At 53.2% G+C, this 19,646-nt stretch overlaps 1 protein-coding gene across 1 annotated transcript in view; it reads right to left on the reverse strand.

The window, feature by feature from the left end:
- Nucleotides 1-19,646, reverse strand: part of SDK1 (sidekick cell adhesion molecule 1) — a 526,124-nt gene that overhangs the window by 194,655 nt on the left and 311,823 nt on the right. Inside the window, 1 exon segment of the mRNA XM_049639338.1 lies at nucleotides 10,435-10,571. Within this exon segment, the coding sequence (XP_049495295.1) occupies nucleotides 10,435-10,571 (137 nt within the window).

The raw sequence follows: 19,646 nt of genomic DNA on the forward strand, positions 1-19,646 counted from the left end.
GCCCCTGGAGGTCTGCTGCTTTTAAAGGAGATTTAAACATCGTTAAGTGAAAATACACATAAAATTGGATATAAAGTGAAAATAAAAACACAAATCCAAAATCACGAAGGAGAGGAAGACAGAGGGATGTTGGGAGCACCCGGGATGACTCAGGTATCCAGCTAAGCACTCAGTTTAGCTTCGGGCTTCCTGGAGGCCATCTCGCGCTGGATGGCAGAGTTTGAAAAGAAAGCTGCGGAATCGCTCAGGAGAAACAGACATGTCTTCACGGCAGAGATGCCGGCCGCAGGGACGACTCTGCCCGAGACCCAGCGAGAGACGCGGAGACCCAGACGTGTTCTTCCAACCTCATGTTTCTTCTGGCACGTTCTTAGCAAAGAGCAAGTACGATATTAACTTGCCGGAGACAGTGTTCCTTTCCAAGTTAAGGAAAAATACATTAACTTCAACCTTGAGGCTCAGGCACCTCATGTGGTGACGGTGACCAAGTTCCTCACCGCGTCACCTCTGGAAGGCGCATGGAGGACGGTCCTCCGGGAATCTGTGTCAGGGCCGTGGAGCTGCGGGATGCTCGTGTGTGGAAGGTGTAGGGCATTGCTGAGTGGAATGTTGGTATTTTAGGAATAATTTGCTTAGAAAGAATACATTTCCATAAAAATTTAAAAAAATCAGAAGAACCACGAATGGGAGGAGGAAAGTATTAAACGATGAAAAACTTGTTTCAAATCAATATCATATTCATTTCTACGAATTTCAAGAATAGGCCAATCCAACGTACGGAGAAGGAGGGCTGCCGAGTGCCTGCCCTTGCCGGAGAAAGACTGTGGAGAGGGGTCAGGAGGGAACCTCCCGCTCTGCGGAAACATTTCGTATCTCATTTGCAGTACGAGCTATGTGCTGCGTATGTATTTGTAAAACTCGCCTAAGATCTCTGCATTTCATGATATGTAAATTATGCATCAATAAGCAACCAAAAGTCAATATCATGTATAACAATAAAACCCTGGTAGATATTCCACTGAGATCAGAGACTGAAAGAGAGGCACTACTGTGCTGATTATTCTTTTACATTATTCTGACTACCCTGTAAGTTTTATTTTATTTTTAATTTAATTTTATTTCAGAGAGAGAAAGGGAGACAGCATGAGTGGGGGAGAGGGGCAGAGGGAGACAATATCTCAAGCAGGCTCCACGCTCTGTGCAAAGCACAAGGCAGGGCTCGATCCCACGACCCAGGGATCCTGACCTGAGGTGAAATCAAGAGTCGGATGCTCAACTGACCGAGCCACCCAGGCGCCCCTACCCTGTGAGATTATTTTTTTTAAAAAACAGGAAACAATAAGTTTCTATTACTTGGAGAAGATATGATTGCCTGCCTTGAAAACAAAGAGGACCGACTGGAAAATCATTAGAATAATAAGAGAATACGGAAAGTGGTTGGATGGAGAACAAACACTGGAACCAGGGCCGTAGCCACAGCCCAAAATTTAGAACTAGCTGCCAGACAGAATAGAAAGGAGATCCCATTCTCAGTAGCAGTAAGACGGAATCTTAGGATAACCTCAACAAAAAAGTGTCACACCAATGGGTGCAAACCTGTCAACTTCCCTAGACGATTCAAAAAAAGAGCTAATGCAACGGAGAAGCATGCTATTTTCTGGATGGGAAGACAGAATCTCCAAGAAGTCAGTTCTCATCAAACTTCTCATAAGCTTAACGCCACTAAAAAGTCAATGGGACTATTTTTGAAACCTGACAAAATAATTCCGATTTTTTTTTTTAAGAAAAATAAACAGGCAACAAGAACTAGCAAAAATCTGATAAGACGAAAGAACTTTGCTTTATCAGCAATTAATACACATTTTGGAACTAAAACAACTAAAATATAAACCAGGCCAAAAACCAGATGATGAATCGATGGATCCAAATAAACCCCCCTAAACAGACTTTTATATAAACAGGGCCTCTGAATACATAAAAAGGGAAACATTCATAAATAAATGGATTATTCAATGAACTGTGTCGGGAAGATGAGGGTCACTTGGAAAAAATAAAAATTCTAAGTTCAAACTTACATCTAAGTTCAGATGAGTTTTTAAGAGTTAAATGTGTGAAAAAGTAAAGGTTTAAAAATCAGATGAGAGGAGCCTGGATGGCTCAGTCAATTAAGCATCCGACTTCAGCTCAGGTCATGATCTCACAGTCCTTGGGTTCGAGCCCCGCATCGGGCTCTGTGCTGACAGCTCGGAGCCTGGAGTCTGCTTCGCAATCTGTGTCTCCCTCTCTCTCTGCCCCTAACCCATTCGCATTCTGTCTCTGTCTCTCTCAAAAATAAACATTAAAAAAAATTTAAAAAAACCCAGATGAGAATTTAAAGAACATGTATTTTATGCTTACAAGTGTTGAAATACCCAAACATAAAAGCAGCGAAATAAATCATAAACGAAAATACCAATAGATTTAACTATATATAAAAACCAAATACTTCTGTATGTCAAAAAGTAATACACAAATATCAAGAGTAAAAAGTAAATTGAAAAAATCCGTGTCACAAATGACAGGAAAAAAACCCTAAGGCTTTGATAAAAAATAGAGGAAAAGAAATCGACAGATCGTAGAGACAAAGCACAAAAAGCCAAGGAACTTGGAAAAACGTGTTCAGGAGGATCAGTAATCGAAGGACAGTGCGAAGTAAAAATCCTCCGAATGAAAACATAGGAGAATATCTTTGTAAACTTGGGAGGAGGAAAAGTATTCTTTAGTGTTTCCTTCTGGATATTTTCACGTGCTGATGTCCTGCCTTTGCTGGTGACCTAAGGGCCTGGTTTGTCTATCGGGTGATTCGATATGGCTGCTACTCGAGCAGGAGACTGGGGACAGCATCAGCCACCCCCAGGAGGAGACCTGGGACAGCGTCCCCTCCCCCTAGGAAGAGACCTGGGACAGCTGCCCCTCCCCCCAGGGGGGAGACCTGGGACAGCGCCCCCTCCCCCAAGGGGGAGACCTGGGACAGCACCCCCTCCCCCTAGGAGGAGACTTGGGACAGCGCCCCCCTCCCCTAGGAGACCTGGGACACCACCCCCACAGAGGGGGACAACTGGGAACAGCACACCCCCCGGACGAGATCTGGGAATAGGGCCCCCGGAGAGGAGACCTGGGGGCAGCTCCCCTCCCAGAGGAAGAGACAGGGGGCACTGCATGGAGGAAATGCGACAAGGGAGTTGACCTGAGACAGAAGGTAGGAATGGGGAGAGAATTCCAGACAGGCTGAGCGAGGGGCAGCGGCACCGGGAATCAGGCGTGTTCAGGGGTCTATGAGCCACACCTTGTCGCTCAAGCATAATCAGCGAAGTGAGCGGCTGGAGGTAAACCTGGAGAGGCAGGTGGCCGTCGGATGGAAAGAGTGCTGGATACCACGCTCATCGGCTGAGAATCCAGACTTTAAGCGATGAAATCTCTCCGTAGGAAAGAGGGCTGGCTATGTGGCCAGAAGACGGGCTCGGGACTAGTGTCTGAGCTGTGTGGAGCCCTGCACGCTCCGGGGGCCCCGACGCAGATTACGGGGGCACGCGAGGCTCAGTGGGCTCACCACAGCCCTGCCATGGTGCCTCCGCTGAGGGGCCACAGGGTTTCGAGCGGGGAAAGGCCTTCGCTCGGGCACGTGTGTGTTTGGAGGGCTCCCGCTGGCGTCTCGGTGAGGGTGGGCCTGAGGAGGCGACGTGGAGGGACTCATGTGATGGGGAGGCAGCCAGTCGGGGCAGAGGTGGCGGGAACGGAGAAGGGTCACGGGCTGGACAGACACGAGGTCAAACGACAGAAGTTACCGAAGATTTGTGGAGGACGGGGGACGGTCTGTGTTTCTAACTTGGAGAAGAAGCTACTTGGGGGAAACGTGATGAGTTCTAGTCCGACAGCTGGAGTCTGCCGAGCCCGTGGGTCAGCTGGGCACGAGTGTCTGGGGCCCAGGGCCGAGGTCAAGTCATGAACACGTATTAGGGCGGCAGCTTGGGGGCGACAGGTGAGCCCCGGCGGCACGGGGTCACTGCGGGGGGCGGGGGGGTGGGCACAGAGGAGGTAAAGACCTGTGGGCTGAGCAAGCAAAGCAGAGAGTGCCAGCATTTGCGGGGAGGAGGGGAAAACGCGGGCGGGATGGCCCGGGAGATGGAAGGGTAAGGGTTAAGAACCAAGAGGGGGGCGGGAGTCGAGCCAAGGGAGCCAAGTGCTGCGAGCGGCGGGCGGCGGGGGTCCAGAGCACAGGTGCACCGCCGTTCAGGACGACGGCGACCACGACCGCCCGCCGCCCGTCTTTCAGGACAGCGATGTTATCGCTTCCGCGGGAAGAGCGGCTGGTGTGAATGAGAGATGAGGGTGATTCTCCGGCGAGGAGGGAAAAGCCCAGAGGGAAGCAGAGCTGGAAGAGAGAGGGCGGACAGGCATTAAGTCCCGGAGGACCTGGGGCAGAGGGGCCAAGGGCGTGTGTGGAGGGCAGGAGTTCAACTCGCAAGGGACTGTAGTGATTGCTTTCACTCTGTGCTTGAAGTGATTTCTCAATTTTTCAAAGATTTATTTATTTATTTTCAATGTTTATTCTTGAGAGAGAGAGACACAATGCGAGCAGGGGAGGAGGAGGGGAGGGGCAGAGAGAGAGCGAGACACAGAACCCGGAGCAGGCTCTGGGCTCTGAGCTGTCGGCATAGAGCCCGATGTGGGGCTTGAACTCAGGAACCACAAAATCCAGACCTGAGCTGAAGTTGGATGCTTAACTGACTGAGCCACCCAGGCGCCCCATTTTCTAAATTTCTTTTAAAGAGAGAGAGCACATGTGAGTGGGGGAGAGGGGCAGAGGGAGACAGGGGGGGAGAGAGAGGGGGGGAGAGGGAGAGGGGGGGGGGGGGAGGGGGGGGGGAGAGAAGGGGGAGGGGGAGAGAGAGAGAAAGAGAAAGACAAAGGGAGGGAGAGAGAGAGAGAGAAATTGAAAGAAACTTAAGCAGGCTCCATGCTTAGCATGGAGCCCCACGGGGGCTGAATCCCACGACTGCAATCACGACCTGAGCCTAAACTAAGAGTTGGATGATCAACTGACTGAAGATCGACTCTGTCTGATCCTCGAGCTGAGCCACCCAGGCGTCCCAGTTTCTAAATTCTTACCAGTGAGCATGCCTAAGTTTAATAATCCGAATTACAAAGTTATTTTATATTTTAATAAACTTCAAATATTTTAAGGCGTGATGGCCAAACCGTAACTACAAATACCCACGTCTGTTAAAAAACTGGGAGAAGAACTCAGTGGAACGACATAACCTGGATTTTTTGTATAAGCGGGTTTGTCACCCGCGACTACGTGCCGGGGGACACGGGCTAAGGCTGGGAAAAATTCACGGGAAAGGGACCATCTCTCCAGTTGGTGAAAGACCTCAAGTATTGTATTCGAGCCGTGGAAGGAGGGCCTTCGTCCAGTCCCGCTCACGGAACACATGAAGGGCTCAGCTTGGGGCACAGACGAAGACAAGTGCCGCCTCTCCCAAATACCCGGGTTATCACGGAAGCTCACGGAAACCCTTGCAAGGCTCTCATCCAAATACAAAACGAACACATCCTAAAGCTTCTGGGTAGCTCATTAATTCACGAAGGAGCCAGGAAGATGCTACGAATGTACCAAGAGGGAGTTCAAACGGCGCACCTGTGTCAACAATCAGCACTGCCGAAATGAATTCGCAGACAGGTGCAAGCTTGGTGGGTCACTATCTCCAGGGCCATAAGTAGTGACTCCAAGAACCACCGATAACCAGACACGATGTATTTGCATTTCTATGGACAAGGAGGATTTGCATTACTTACGTTTTCTCCGTGGCCTAGGGAGCTGTAGCACAGCTCGAAAGCAATGAAAGGTGCCGGGCCTCTACGGAGTCAGAGAGCCCCGCAGGCTGCTGCAGGAGCCGCGTGGTAATCTGTGTTTGATCTGTCTCCGAGTCCACTTCAAAGCCTCGCGCAGTGCCTTCCGGCGCTATCCCGCCTTATCGTCATAATCTCAAAGAAAGATTACTCTTGATCTAATTCAACGAGCACTTAAGAGACTGGGCCAAGTGCTCTCGCTGTTCCCTGCAATTCTCCACCAGTTTACGGGGTCCGTGCTATCAAGCCGCAAGAATCCCTGTGCCCTCGTAACTCAGGCCCCCCAGGTTCCCTTGTCTCCCACTAGACCCCATGTGTTCCCCCAGTCATGTACCTCGAACTGGGTCTTGGGACACTGCTGCCCTCCTTGAGCCCTGGCTCGGCAAGGAGACGCATCTAACTGCAGAGCGAGGCGATCCACAGGACGCCCGTGAGGGCCCAACACGCTCTCCGTACGGGGTTTCAACTCCAGGCAAATGCACGGACAAAGGCTCAGCTTAAGCTCCAGAGTTCTGCTCCACAGAAGCTCTGGAGAGACCTCTCGAAACGGCTGGCATGTGGTGAGAGCAGGTGATGCAAGGGGCCTGCCCCCCCCCCCCCCCCCCCCCCCCCCCCCGCCCCGGCCCCACTAACCAGGCCAGTCTGGCCCCTGCAGGAGGCCGGGTTTCCAGGAGAACGGCATCCCAATCAGCCTGCCAGGGGAAGCTGGCTGCAGACGGTGTCCCAAGTAGCCGGATGGATGGAGCGTCTGGATGGAGTCATTCAGAATCGCCCACTTGCACAGCGTGGGGTGTAGGCCAAATATAAATTCCATTTTACCGTATTGCTGCTAAGCTGTTCTTTCTGACCATAATTAGCTAGCCTGTTCAGCTGTGCCTTAAGGACACCGCTTCCTAATAAAAATCAAAACCAGATCCTTGGCCCGGGGGACAGTGCTGGTCTTCCTACTGGCCGTGGCTGGAAGGTGGACAACAGGATGGACAGCTTCCACATAGCCCACACTCGTATCCCGTGCAGGAGAAATCAGGATCGGCCCAGAGACGACCACCTAATCCGCTCTAGATTTTTCATGTAATGATAATAACGCTTGGGGCAAAAATAATAATAGTGTAGAATACTCTAGATTCTTCTATGTCACATGCTCTGGAAGAAAAACAGATGGGAGTCTCAGCCAGCTCCAGAAAGGTCCAGGCAGGAGAGCCAGAGGCTAATGAGGGACTAATGATGTTCTTAGGACCCTCTGCAGGGACGTGAAGGGACCGGACGCCCACAGAGTCATCCCGTCTGAGCCAGGCTCTCTGTTGGCCATCATGGGTACAAGGAGTATTGGGCCCAGCCTGCCCTTAAGGGGTTCAGTCTTGCCAGAAGGCACACCTGCAGACCAGTAGCTATTACATGTGGGACTAAATAGTCAAGGGGAATACATGGAGTGCTGTGGGGACTTTCGGTCTGGGCACGAAGGGGCTGTGTGGGTCAAGGAGAGGTTTAGAGGAAAGCCATATTTGAGCTGGGGCACGAAGACCGAGGAAGAGTCCCCCCCCCCCCCCCCCCCCGGCAGATGCTCTCGCACGACCCGGTGACCTTCCGGCCCAACCCCCCTGCCGTAGTCCCTGCGGAAGCTGGCTGCCTCTGAACGTGCCTTGAGCCTCACGCTTTGGGGCTGATGCTGCCCCTGTCCTCTGCCCGGCCCAAGTGTCGAGGCCTGTTCCCTTTGGAGGCTCTCTGATTGACCTTGCACTCCCCCAGCACCGGCGCGTACCTCGGTGAGAGCTCGTTATGGGGCAGGACGCGGTGACGAGCCTGACCTTCCCCTTGCCGTTAACCAGCGGGGACTGGTCACCTCGGCTCCACATCCCGGCCCGCGGCAGAGCACTCCGCGTGAGGCAGGTGCCCGACGAGGACCTCGTGTGGCGTGAATGGACAGATGGGTGGAATGAATGACTGCGTGTGAAGCCCGTGCCCGATTCGAGCAGGACGCCCGACTGGCAGAGCCAAGAGCTCCCGCAGTTTGATGAGAAAACAGCTGGTGTGGGCATTTTGAGGCAGTGTCTTATTTTAGTAAATCGAGGATGGCCGAGCACCTGACTTTCAGGAGGGGGTCTAGGACTGTAACCCGAGTCCACCACAGGCGGCGCTACCGGAGAGACCCGAGTCAGTTCACCTGCTGAGTGCCTACCGAGTGTTAGGGACCCAGGACACAGACACGAAGGACGCCCGGGCCTGGTCTCTGCTCCTGTCTCACTGTCTCCACGCAGACCATCGTCTGGCCCCACGCTTCTCACAGGTTGCGTGACCAGGACGCCCTGAGGAAAACCTTACCTTCTCAGGTGTTTTTAATAAATAATGCCAATGACTCCCCTCTCTGAGCGGACAGCGGTGTATAGACAGGTCCCCATTCACACCCTGACCCCCGATGGGAAGGAAGAGACCACACCGGCCATCAGAGAAGCCTCCGGCAAGGGGAAGCAGGGCCTGGGCATCGGGCACCTCGGCCTCAGATGGTGCTTGAAACGGAGGCCGTCGTCGCCAAGGGTGTAAATTTAGAAACGGAGGAGTTGGGACTAAAATACCCCTTCTGGGACATCCCTCCATGGACTGGTTTGGGAGGTGCCCAACGCAAGTACGGGCAGGTTCACGCAGCGGCTCCCTTTAATCTCTACACAGACCAGAACCCAAGGCCACCAACGCCTTCACCTCCGTCATTCGCCGCCGAGGTGCGAGAGAGAAGCGTCTGTCCCGTGAGACTTCTTTGTAGATGCCTGATACTCATTAAGAGCAGGGCCTCCGGAGGCAGACAGCCTGGGTGGAGTCCCGCCCTCGGCCACCACTAGCCGTGTGACTTCCGGCCAGTGACTTACTCTGCACGTCGGGCCCCTGAGCTGTGAAAGGAGCATCAACCAGTGCCTGATGGGGCATGGGCACGTGATGATCTGAAGGAGGATACAGCATCAGGACGGAGGAGAAGTACAACAGATATTTAGCAGAAGCTCGGTGAGTTAAGTCAGCAATTACAGAAGAGCGTGCGAGCTGGTGAGCGCCTAGGAAAAGCGGTCACCGAGACCGGAGGACGTCTCTGCCTGCAGAACTGAGCGGGCCAGCGAGCCATGTGGACTTCGGCCAGGCTGACTCAGGTTTCGGCAGAGGGCACCCCGAGAGAGAACCATTCCCAGCTGTCCTGGAACAGGGACCCAATTAGAATGACAATGTCGTGATGAGACAAGCCAAGGGCCCCGTGATGTTGACCATCACAGGAGTCCAGCTCCTTGTGGTCTGGCTAGCTCCTCGCTGGGGGAGGCCCGGGAGGAGTTTGGAGTAACGGCCGAGGGAGGACGCTAGCTTGGATGGTGAAAGCTTACACTGAGCCAGTGTGCTGGAAAGCGTCTTTGAGGAGGTGACAGTGAAGGGTGACGGTCCAGCCCCGTGAGCATTCCAGACGAGGGAAACGGGGCCATGCGGGCAGCCCGTGAAACCAGCATGCCTGGCACATGCCGGGCACAGAGCAGAGTGGGAAGGGGGAGGGAGGTGACAGTGCTCAGGCTCCGAGGAAGGTTTCCTTCTAAGCCCTGTGGGGGCGGGGGGAGATGTTAAGAAGATCAGTGTCCCTGCCTGGGTAAGAATGCTTTGGAAGAGAAGAGTAGAGGCAGGGGCACCAGTTGGAGGCTGTCCTGGTGACAGAGACCGGGCCCTGCAGAGCTGTGTCCAAGAACGCAGAGCGCGGATGTGGGCGTGGGGTCAGGTGAGGAGAAAGGGGCCCAGGGCCATTCGTGGCGTTCGTCACCAAGGAGGCCTTGGGGCTGGAATGGAGATTAGAAAGGCCGCACCAAGGCACTGAGGATGGTCAGGGTTCAAAGGAGTTGAATTCACTCTGGAGGAGTGTGGGAGACCACTGGACAGAGACATGGAAGAACGGGGCCCTGAGCGTGACTCTGGTGGATTAGGATGCTGGAGAACCCAGATGTCAAGGAAAAGACGCCCCTTGGAATCACAGGGTTGCCCTGACTTCCCGAGAAGAGAGTGGAGGGGGCAGGAGAGGAGCCGCTGGCCCACAGATAGGAGGGGAGAACGGTGGCAGGGCGGGGAGCAAAGCCAGCTCCTGCTGGCAGAGGCCAAGGCATGGGGGAAGGGAGAAGGGGAAGGCCCAGAGAATACTTTAGCCCGCGTCCGAGCCAGAGGAGACAGGCAGAAATGCTAACTAGTGCTGTTGCTGGCTCCCAAGCAGCCCCAGGGGGCGGCCCTATTCCCCCGCGTCCAAGTTCACCCTTGGGACGGTCCCAACGGGTGTGCGCACAGCCTCCCTGTGGGGCTCAGGCCCAGATCCGGGCTCTCACGGGAGGCTCCCTGTGCTTCCTTCTCGTCCCTCCCGGCCTCCCACGGCACCCTGTATCTTTCCCAAAAGCCAGAGTGGGGTTTTTCATTTGGAACTCCGTAAAGCATCATCACATTTTTCTACTGGTTTGGGGTCTGTGCCAGAAGTACAGGTCAAGGACACTGAGTGCGCGGAGAGAAATCCATCCACGGCAACAACTCTGCTTCAGCACTTACTGTTTTCAGACAGCTCCACGATGTAGTAGAGGACTGGGCTGTTTCCGTCAAAGGGTCGAACCCACGAGAGCGTCACGGCGTGGCTGTGGGAAGAGTTCAGGCTGGCCAGGAGGTTCTGAGGTGAATGAGGCAGTTCACTTGGGCGCAAAGGAACAGGAAGAAAAAAAGGGTGCACATCAGAATCGATGGTTAGCCTGGTTCTCACATCGCACAGTCCCGGTGGGGAATGTTTTGAAAACGGAAACAAACTATGCCCCGGACACAAATTCTGACCACCTCTCCACCCGAAAACCTTCTCCATTAACAACGTGGTTGTTTCGCCAAAGATATTTGATTAAATCCTTCTGGTAGAGATTAAAGGGATGATGGCTTTGGGATTAGATGGGGAGGGAGTGCCAAGTTTTACACAATATAGTATTTAATTGAGAAAACTCACTCAGCAATTTGTTCTTACAACCCGAAGCTGTTAATGGGAAGGCGGAGAGCCACAGAAACAGGAAAGGGCCTAGGAAATAAGATTTAACTTGGGAAATTCTGGACCCTAGTCCCTTGGGCTCATTTGCCAGAATGTCCACAGGTATCCCCAGACAGTGGCTGCCTCTTCTTTGACCACATGACGTTGTGGCTTCATTCTGTCTTCTGCGAGATAACGGGGTTCAGGGGAAGAACTCAGGGGAATGTGGAGAAAACTCGAAAACCCCATGGAAATAGTAAACAGAACATCAGCAGGGCTGTAGAATGGAAACACAGTTGAAGCAAATAAATACAGAAAGGGGTTTACTAATAGAAAAGGCTTTACTGGGATTTACTGGTGACAAAGCTTCAAAGTCCAATTGTATGGTTTCTCCTCAGTCTGCAACCATACAATCCCTTTCTTTCTTTTCCTTCCTTCCTTCCTTCCTTCCTTCCTTCCTTCCTTCCTTCCTTCCTTCCTTCAAGAGAATAAGTGCAGGAGGGGCAGAGAGAGACTGGGAGAGAGAATCCCAAGCAGTCTCCATGCCGGCAGCACAGAGCCCAAGGTGGGGATCGAACTCACGAACAATGAGACCATGACCTGAGCCAAAATCGAGAGCCGGATGCTTAACTGACGGAGCCGCCCAGGCGCCCCTGCAATCACACCATCCTAAGCAGCCCTAGTCTGGTGCTTACCCTTCATGTCTCACAAATCTGGGAGCAGCACCCTGTTTCGTGGCCGTCGGGAACAGCTTTCTCTATAAACGTCCTCAGGTGGTACTGGGAGAGGGGTGCCATGTGGACCCGTTTCACCCACTAGCTAGTCTATGGTCTCTCTTGAGACATCAATTACTGCTGACCCACATAGGTCAGCACAAAGAGCCATAATTATACTTGATATTTTTAATTTAAAAAGCGTACTCATTACACTTTGAAATTTATTAAGCTGTTATGTGTGTGCAGCTACCTAAGAAACACAGCTCTCTCTACCCAGGCACACCGTTAATAAACAAATTAATATTTCCAGTGTAGACGGAGACTTTAAATTAGTACAATAAAGAATCAACTTGAGCCTGAAATGTTGGCTTGTTTTCTCTTTAGTTGTGGATTGGGTTTTAAATCAGAAAGGGAGCTTTTATTTCTGTTGAGCTCTCCAGTAACTGATTCTTCCTTAAATTCCCAGTGAAGACGCCTATGAAGGACATGCCAGGAAAAAATATTTCTCCTTTCCCTGTGCCCCATTTTCCTACTGGAATTGGGTTGTTCTCAAACCAAACCACAGTTGTTGAAATCGTCCCAACCTGAAAACAAATTGAGATAAACTTGGGTAAGTATTCCAAATAAGACCGTGGTATCATAAAGAATCGGTCTGGTCTTTGCCCCAGCTCCCAGGGGTGGAACTTCTAAGGGGCACTGGGGTGCCCTTGGAATTTCCTGAGGGGCTGCCTTAGCTGTTCATGGTGGGCCCGTCAGGCCACACCTGTGTTTTGCCAACAGCGTCACTCGTGGCGGGGGTGGGGGCCCTGCAGAGTTCCAGGAGGGGGCTCGCCTGCTGGAGAGACCAGCCGTGTGGTTAGAGGGCTGGGGCGTCGAGCCAGTGAGATCAGCCAGACCTTCTGATCTCCTGGAAATGGAGGGGCGGGAGCAGGGGCCCGAGCCAGTGATAATGACGCCCCAGCCAAACTATGGACACCAAGCTCAGCTGAGCTTCCTGGTCGGGAATCGGACACGTGTGGAAGCTTTGTGTTTGGGACCCTCCCAGACCCTGCCCTTGCTTCTCTTTGTACGTCTGGTCCGGATTTTATCCTCTATAATAAGACCGAAATCAGGCACTTAACCGAGTTCTGTGGGTTGTTCTCGGGAATCATCCATCCTGCTGGGGTGGCGGGAAGCTTCAAATGCTAGGAGGTCGGCCAGAACCACAGGTGGCCCGGGGGCCGCGGAGCTGCGGCTGGTGTCTGCGGTGGCGCACGGTGCCCTTCACCTCCGGGGAGTCGGTGTCAGGACCGCATTGCAAAGACGTGCCCAAGCCGGGAGGCTTGCTGACGTGACCAGCACTAACTCAGAGGACTGACAGGGCGGGTTGGTGCCCGGGACCGTTGTTCACGTGCGGACGCTGCCCCACACGGGCCCGAGGCCCCCCCACCACCGACTCACGGCCAAGTCAGGAGACGTGCGGGCGGCCCCGAGGCCCTGGAGGCAGACGCAGCCCCCCGGGGGGGCCGGAGGGGGGGGGGGGGGGGGGGGACGGAGAAGAGGTCCCGGGAGGCCCTGGGCGGCATCTTACAGCGGGCAGGAGGCACTTCCAGTGACACGCTGCAGAGGGATTCTCTCTGGGGGTTGACAGGCACGGATCACTCTCCTCACCGAAACTGGGGTGTGGGCCCTTCTTTGGGTCGGTGGTTACACTGCAGAATCTCCACTCCCACCACCGTCCCCCCTTCACACACACGCGCCTCTAAGTAGTCACCACGTCCTACCTACCCTCCTTAGAAACGCCCGTAACGCCAACCCGTCTGCTTCGTCGCCACTGACCAGCTTCAGCCCACCCGACACAAGCTGTCCCAAGGGCCGCGCCACACGGTCCTCCCGCCCGTCCTGCCTGCTGCCGCTGTACGGGGTCCTGCCACGTGCTCCCCGCTGCACCCGCGACGACTCCCTGCTACACAGCTCAGCCTCTAGCCCACACTGGCTGCCCTCCTGAGCGTCACGCTTCCAGCCACAGCGCAGGCCTTGTGGCTCCCCGAGTCCAGCCACCCCGTGACCTGCGTGTACTCACACGGGACGTCCCGTTGATGGGAGAGTCGCGCCAATCAGAAAATCCACCTCAGCCTCCGAGGCTCGGCTTCCCTCTCACCCACGACTAATTCTTGAGCAGAACCAACCACTTCTATCTCACTGCAATCTACAGATTTTTCAGTTCAGGCAACATCTTGAAGCCCTACGGGAGCAGGAACCCTACTGCATCCTGCTGGATTATGGATCTGCCTCCCTTCTCCAGGGAAGGAAGATTTCTCTTCTCCCTTCTCTGCCTTTTCTCCTTGACCTTGGCATCGCCAATGCTGGCACAGAGTGGGCACGCAGTAAAATGTGGGGCAGACGGATGGATCAACCGATACAGGAGTGGATGGGTTAACAAACGAACACTCCCCAAGCCTGGGGCCGTATGTGGAGTGTAGGGACACGGAGGGAGAGGCAGTCCCTACAGTCCTGCTCTCCCAGAGCTGAGATGCTGAGGAGGAGCACGAGGCCCGTATACAGGCTGAGACGAGGCAAGGCATCGCAGGTCAGGAGCCGTGGGATGGTTCTGGAAATAACGGTGGGCGGAATGCAGGGCGGGGCTGCAGGAAGGGCCATCTGTGGAGGAGGTGGGGGTCGCGTGGCTGGGACGGGTGTGGGTGAGCGGAGGAGGAGGGAAGGCTCCCTTGGGCAGGGAGGACAGGAAGGGGAAGGGGCTGCTGAAGGCGCGGGTAAGACTAGGGGGAGGTTTGGAGCAGCGGCGGGAACACAGGGTTTGCACTGAGTCACGGAGGAAGGCAAGTAAGAGACACCCGTTTTCAAAATTTCTGGGCTATCTGTGTAACGCTGACTTTCCAGGGCTACAACTGGGACCCCAAGGGCGACTCACTGGAAAGTGTCTGAGAGACACAGGAGGCAGTCAGGAGAGGGGACAGACTGGGAGACAAAAGCTGGGCTAGAGGTTAAGGAGCCAGCATCCATGGCCGACATATACATCCGGACTCCAAGAGGAGATCCGGGGAGCGAGAGGTGGGGGCACACGGCAGGCTGGGGACAAGACTGGCCATTGTGGACCCGAGGCTGTGAAGAGTCTGCTCTCGTTCAGCCTGTGGCCCCTGAGAAACTCCCGTGTCCCCACACACGTCATCTGGGGGCCTTAAGTGGCTGTGCAGGATCGAATCCTAAATTCTGAAAGTACAGCTCTCCCACAGCTGGGAAAATATGGGGCTTCTCGCACTCGATGTCAGATCATGCTTCTCTTAGCCTAAAAGGAAGGCCAAGAGAGGACCGATCTGACCGGTGACCAGATAGCTTCTGTTCTGGGGGGTGGAGGGTTGACTACTACTCACAGCCACTTCCTGTGCGAGGAACTTGAGAACTTCTCTGTGGAGGGTTCTCACCACAGTCCCTCTGTCTGCCCCTCAGAGCTTGCTGATTCTCACTTGGCATGTGATTCTCCTAAGAGGGGTTTGTGATTTCCCTCTTCCCAGCTGATCAAAAGCCACCTACAAGAAGGCCCTAAGGTCTTCTAGAAGTAGGCACCCTGAACAGCAAAATGGCAGCCAGGTGCCTGAGACGGAGGCGACAATGAGAAGACCTTGGAAATGTAAAGGCAACGTAGCTTTGCGACATTTAGTGTAGGAACAGGGACCTAAAGCCCAGCGGTGCCCAAAGACATGATGTGATTCATCATCAAGAAATAATGAGCCCTCGTCCACCGCTGCCCCGCAGTCCTCTCCATGGGCTCATGGTCACATCCAAGATGGTGGCCCAATGCTGAACGTGATGTTTTACACACTGCAGAGCTCAGAGTCAGAAGGAAATTTAGCCCTTTCCTAGTTCCAGCCTCTGTCCTATAGGAAAATCCCCTCTGTGATATCTCTTGTGTTCAATGTTACCTGTTTCCCAATGCAAAGAACTTTATAATATACATTGAAGACGTAAACGGTTTCTTTAAATGGTAAGTTTTGGTTATCGGGAAAATGAAGCTTTGCGCAATACTTGCCTGACCATCAATAACCGATAAATGAGGCTTTAATATATTCTGAGTCCATTTCAGAGAATCTGATCTAATAGAAATAGACCGTGTCTTGGCGTTTCTCTGCCAACTTTGAAAGGAGATAAATGATCAGCAGAGCAACTCACAGACAGGGATCTGCAGACAGGGTGACAAATGAAAGAAATCTGCGAACAATAGAAATGAGGCCGGTGCCGAGTCACTTTGTGATTTAAAGAGAACTTGGGGGTGGCGGGGAACCCCTGTCAAGCCAGTTACACCACAAGACTACCAGACACTAACAATGAGACACGGGGACCGTAGGGAAAGGGGATTAAGCCAGGTGTGTTTGGGGAAAACAGCTTCGAGAACGACCGAAAGCAATTGGCAAAATTGTGGCTGTAGCCGGCCTGCTGTGCAGCAGAGGCTCAGGTAAGTATTTTTCTATATGGAAGCACGGCCCCTTTAACGCACAAATGATGACCTGGTCAAACCCAGCTTCTACGACTTCACTCTGAGGGTGAAGACGACGGGGGGGCCTGGCAACTCTCGAGAAATGGTGTTAAATTGTTCACTCCTTATGATGGCTTTGTGAGGGTTGGCTTTACTAAGAGAAATCTCTTCCCTGCCTCAGGGTCCAAGTCTTGCGGTCGGCTCCATAAATTAAGTTTTCTCTGTACTCCAGACTCCTAAGAATTGGTCTCTGATCTCGGAAGGAAAGATGCAAAGCTAATTGGGTCTTTAAATGATTAATAATCACTCAACCCATAAAGCCCAGGAGCCTAGTTCCCCTGGTGTGTTCGACGCAGCAAGGTGCTCTGGGATGTGGGGCGTCCCAAACCAGCTCCTTCCCGAGAGGAACTAGCTAACCAGTAGGAGAGGCATGACCAACCGACCAGTCGGGGACTGGCCGTTTCGTGATGCCCTGTGGACGGTTAATTTATAGGGCACAACCCGGGACCACGTGGATTTGTGGGAGCCTCTCCTCTCGGGGAGGCGATGAAGGCAGACCCCTCAGAAATTACTCCTCCTCTGTGATCCCCAGTACGCAAGCCCAGTTCAGCCTCGTGAGGGTGGGGGGTGAGGCTCACTCTGACATTTACTGGACATTTATGTACCGGGCACCATTCCAGGCATCGAGAGCTCAACGGCAAACAGACATACCTAGTGTGTTCGAGGGTCATGGAACATGGTCAAAAATAAAGCAGGATAGAAGAGAAGCTTCCTGAGCCCGGGTGTGGGAGGATGCTTTGGTGAAGGAGCAATGGTGCTTCTTGTGGGACAGTGAGCAAGGAACAGGAGCCATGACTGGGTGAGCTGGGTTCCAGGCCAGGGTGGTATAAGCACTGGTTCGTTCAAACCTCACAGTGGCCTTCTAAGGTAATGATAACGTGCCCATCTTGCAGTTGAGAAAACCAAGGCTGAGAAGTGGGCTAAGCTGCCCCAAGTCAGGAAGAGCTGGAGAAGGGGGTCCAGTCCGGCCCGGCTGGTGGAGGGCACCTCAAGAGGTACCTGTAGCCCTGCCAGGACCGCGACTTCTCCGGCATTGTCCTGGGCGTGACGGGCCAGGAGTCCAACCAGGCTGGCACAGAGGATGGAGCTAGAACACGCAACACACACACACTGAGAGCAAACTGACGGATGGTCTGCTTCTGAAAAGCCCACTTCTGATGCTGCTAATTTCTATATTTAACTAAGTAGCTTTTAACTCAAGTGGGGAGGCAGGGGAAGCAGGCTTTCAGCCTCTTTTGAAGGACACTATTTAGCTGTAAGTACCTCTCAGTCACTTCTGCAGTATGAGATTTTTTTTTCTTTCCTCTTCTTTTTTTTTTTTTTTTGTCATCAGAGTAAATCACAGAAATGTTACCGAGCTTGATTTGAAAGTTCTCCGAGAAGCACAAAATGCCCCTCAATCGTGAGTTACGACTATTATCATTACTATTGTCATTACTGATGTCGTACAGTTAAGACCTATCTGGATCTAAAGACAGACCAGGCTATAACCTACAACTTCCTCAATTCATTCAGATTTGCAAGAGTGGAGTGTTTATTACACTCACAATTCATAAGGAACCGCTGTCTTCCAAATCAGTTCTGTAACCCGCTGTACCTCAATTGGTTTGAATCACAAATCTGCAAATATTTCTATATTTAGAGATGAGGTGTCTTACCATTACAGAAAGCCTATTATTTTATAGATATGGCAACATTTGCTGAAAAATGTATTTTACTCAGAGGAAATCAAATAAGCAAATAGAAGGGAAGATATGTAAATCAGTAGACCATAGAGGTAGTGCAGAATAAAAAGCATGCCCTGCATTGGAAGCATGCAATTTTGGCTTCTGCTGACAGAGTCCTTATGAAATGCTAACACTCATTTATTTGTTACCAATGACGGATGATCTAAGAGCTCTCATAGGTAGCTTTAAAAATGTGAATAGCACAGTGGATCGTGTGAATGTGCCGGATGTGTACTCCCAATATTGTCAAAATTAAAAAAAAAAACAATTCCCAACATGATGGAAGGAGGAAGGACACAGGCCCAGATCCGACAGGGGGTTTGGGCGCCGGGCTGGCTCCCCGCAGTGGAACATGAGCCTGTGTGCTCGGAGGGAGAAGCCCCGGGCATGTGAGCATCGGAGGGAGGGCCCAATCGGGAGGAGCCCCGCCGGTGGCTGGTAACCTACACACATTTATTCGTTCATGCATGCGTGGACCACCCGACACGGACGTCGGAGCCCCTGTGGTGTCCCAAAGCATCGTGAGCCACTCAAAATGCAAGGCCTGCCATCCGGGTGTTTTTGCTTCAGCAGTGAAAGCATCGTGAAAACAGGCTCTTCCGGTGCACAGGCCCAGTGAACACGGGCACTTGCAGCCCATGCGATCAGTGCTATGACAGAAGGTCCAAGCAAATGCTGGGAAGCCGTGAGGCACCCTGGGGTCCCCACGCAGGGGTGACCCTGTGGCTGAGCCCTAAAAGAGGCAGGGGTCCTTCAGACGGCGATGGCAGAAAACACGGCCGCAGCAGCCTGAGGCCCTGGGTGGAGGACCAGGTGAGCCCAGGAGGGCAGAAAGGGCCCAGGGCTGGCAGGTCCAGCGGCTAAGGGTGGGGCGGGGACACCTGGCACTTCACGCACACTCACAAAGCTGCAGGGCCACAGCACCTGACCCCCACAGACATCCCGCCCACCCGGGGGCTGGGGGCACCTGTTGTCTGGTGACTAACCGGGATGACCTTCACTCCCAGCAGGTGACCGACCGTATGAACGAGAACAAGGAGTCGCCCTGCAGATGCCAACTAGGCAGGAGAACAGGCCTTTCCGGGTACTGGAGGCACAATTCAAGGCTCTTCTGGACCAGCTGCTAAACACCATTAACCCATGGAATCCCAGAAACAGAGCTAGGCCAGCTGCCATCTGTTCACGTGTTCACACGTGTGTGCAACACACCCAGGAGCCCATGTGCTGAGCCCTTAGCAAGTATCCTTCTCCCGTGAACCCCCTTGGCTGGAGGCTTGGCTCTGTATGCAGACTGTTCATGTTGTACGTTCAGGGAGTGGCTTCTGTCTATAGACTCCTTCCTGGACTGAGGTGGGCAGACACCAGTAAGAAAAACCTCTGAAACGGCCTTTTCTAATGGCCTCGCACGGCCCACGTTAGCCAGGGCTGCTGGCCTGCGCCCCTGGAGCCCCTGCCCTGCTGCTTTGTTTGCAGATCTTACTTTGGTATGGCTGTGCTCAGGGACTGTCTGGGAGGCACCATTCTTAAAGAACAGAACAAATAACTACATATTAGGAAAAGGAAATTTGTCAGCAGGCTCTTTAGCCCCTGCCGGGGAACAGAGAGGAGCTTTATAAAGAGGCCCAGAGATGGAGGAAGGCAGTGTTTTCCCTCCTGGGCCCTCGGGACGCCCAGGAGGTCTCAATCAGCTGCTTGCCATTTCCAGGATTTCCAAACACTTCATGGAAAGCAGCTGTTTACCACAGACAGGCAGGTGGTGCTGACCTCAGTGCGCCACATACCTG

This window comes from Panthera uncia, chromosome E3 (assembly GCF_023721935.1).
Source record: "Panthera uncia isolate 11264 chromosome E3, Puncia_PCG_1.0, whole genome shotgun sequence".
Classification (NCBI taxonomy): domain Eukaryota; kingdom Metazoa; phylum Chordata; class Mammalia; order Carnivora; family Felidae; genus Panthera; species Panthera uncia.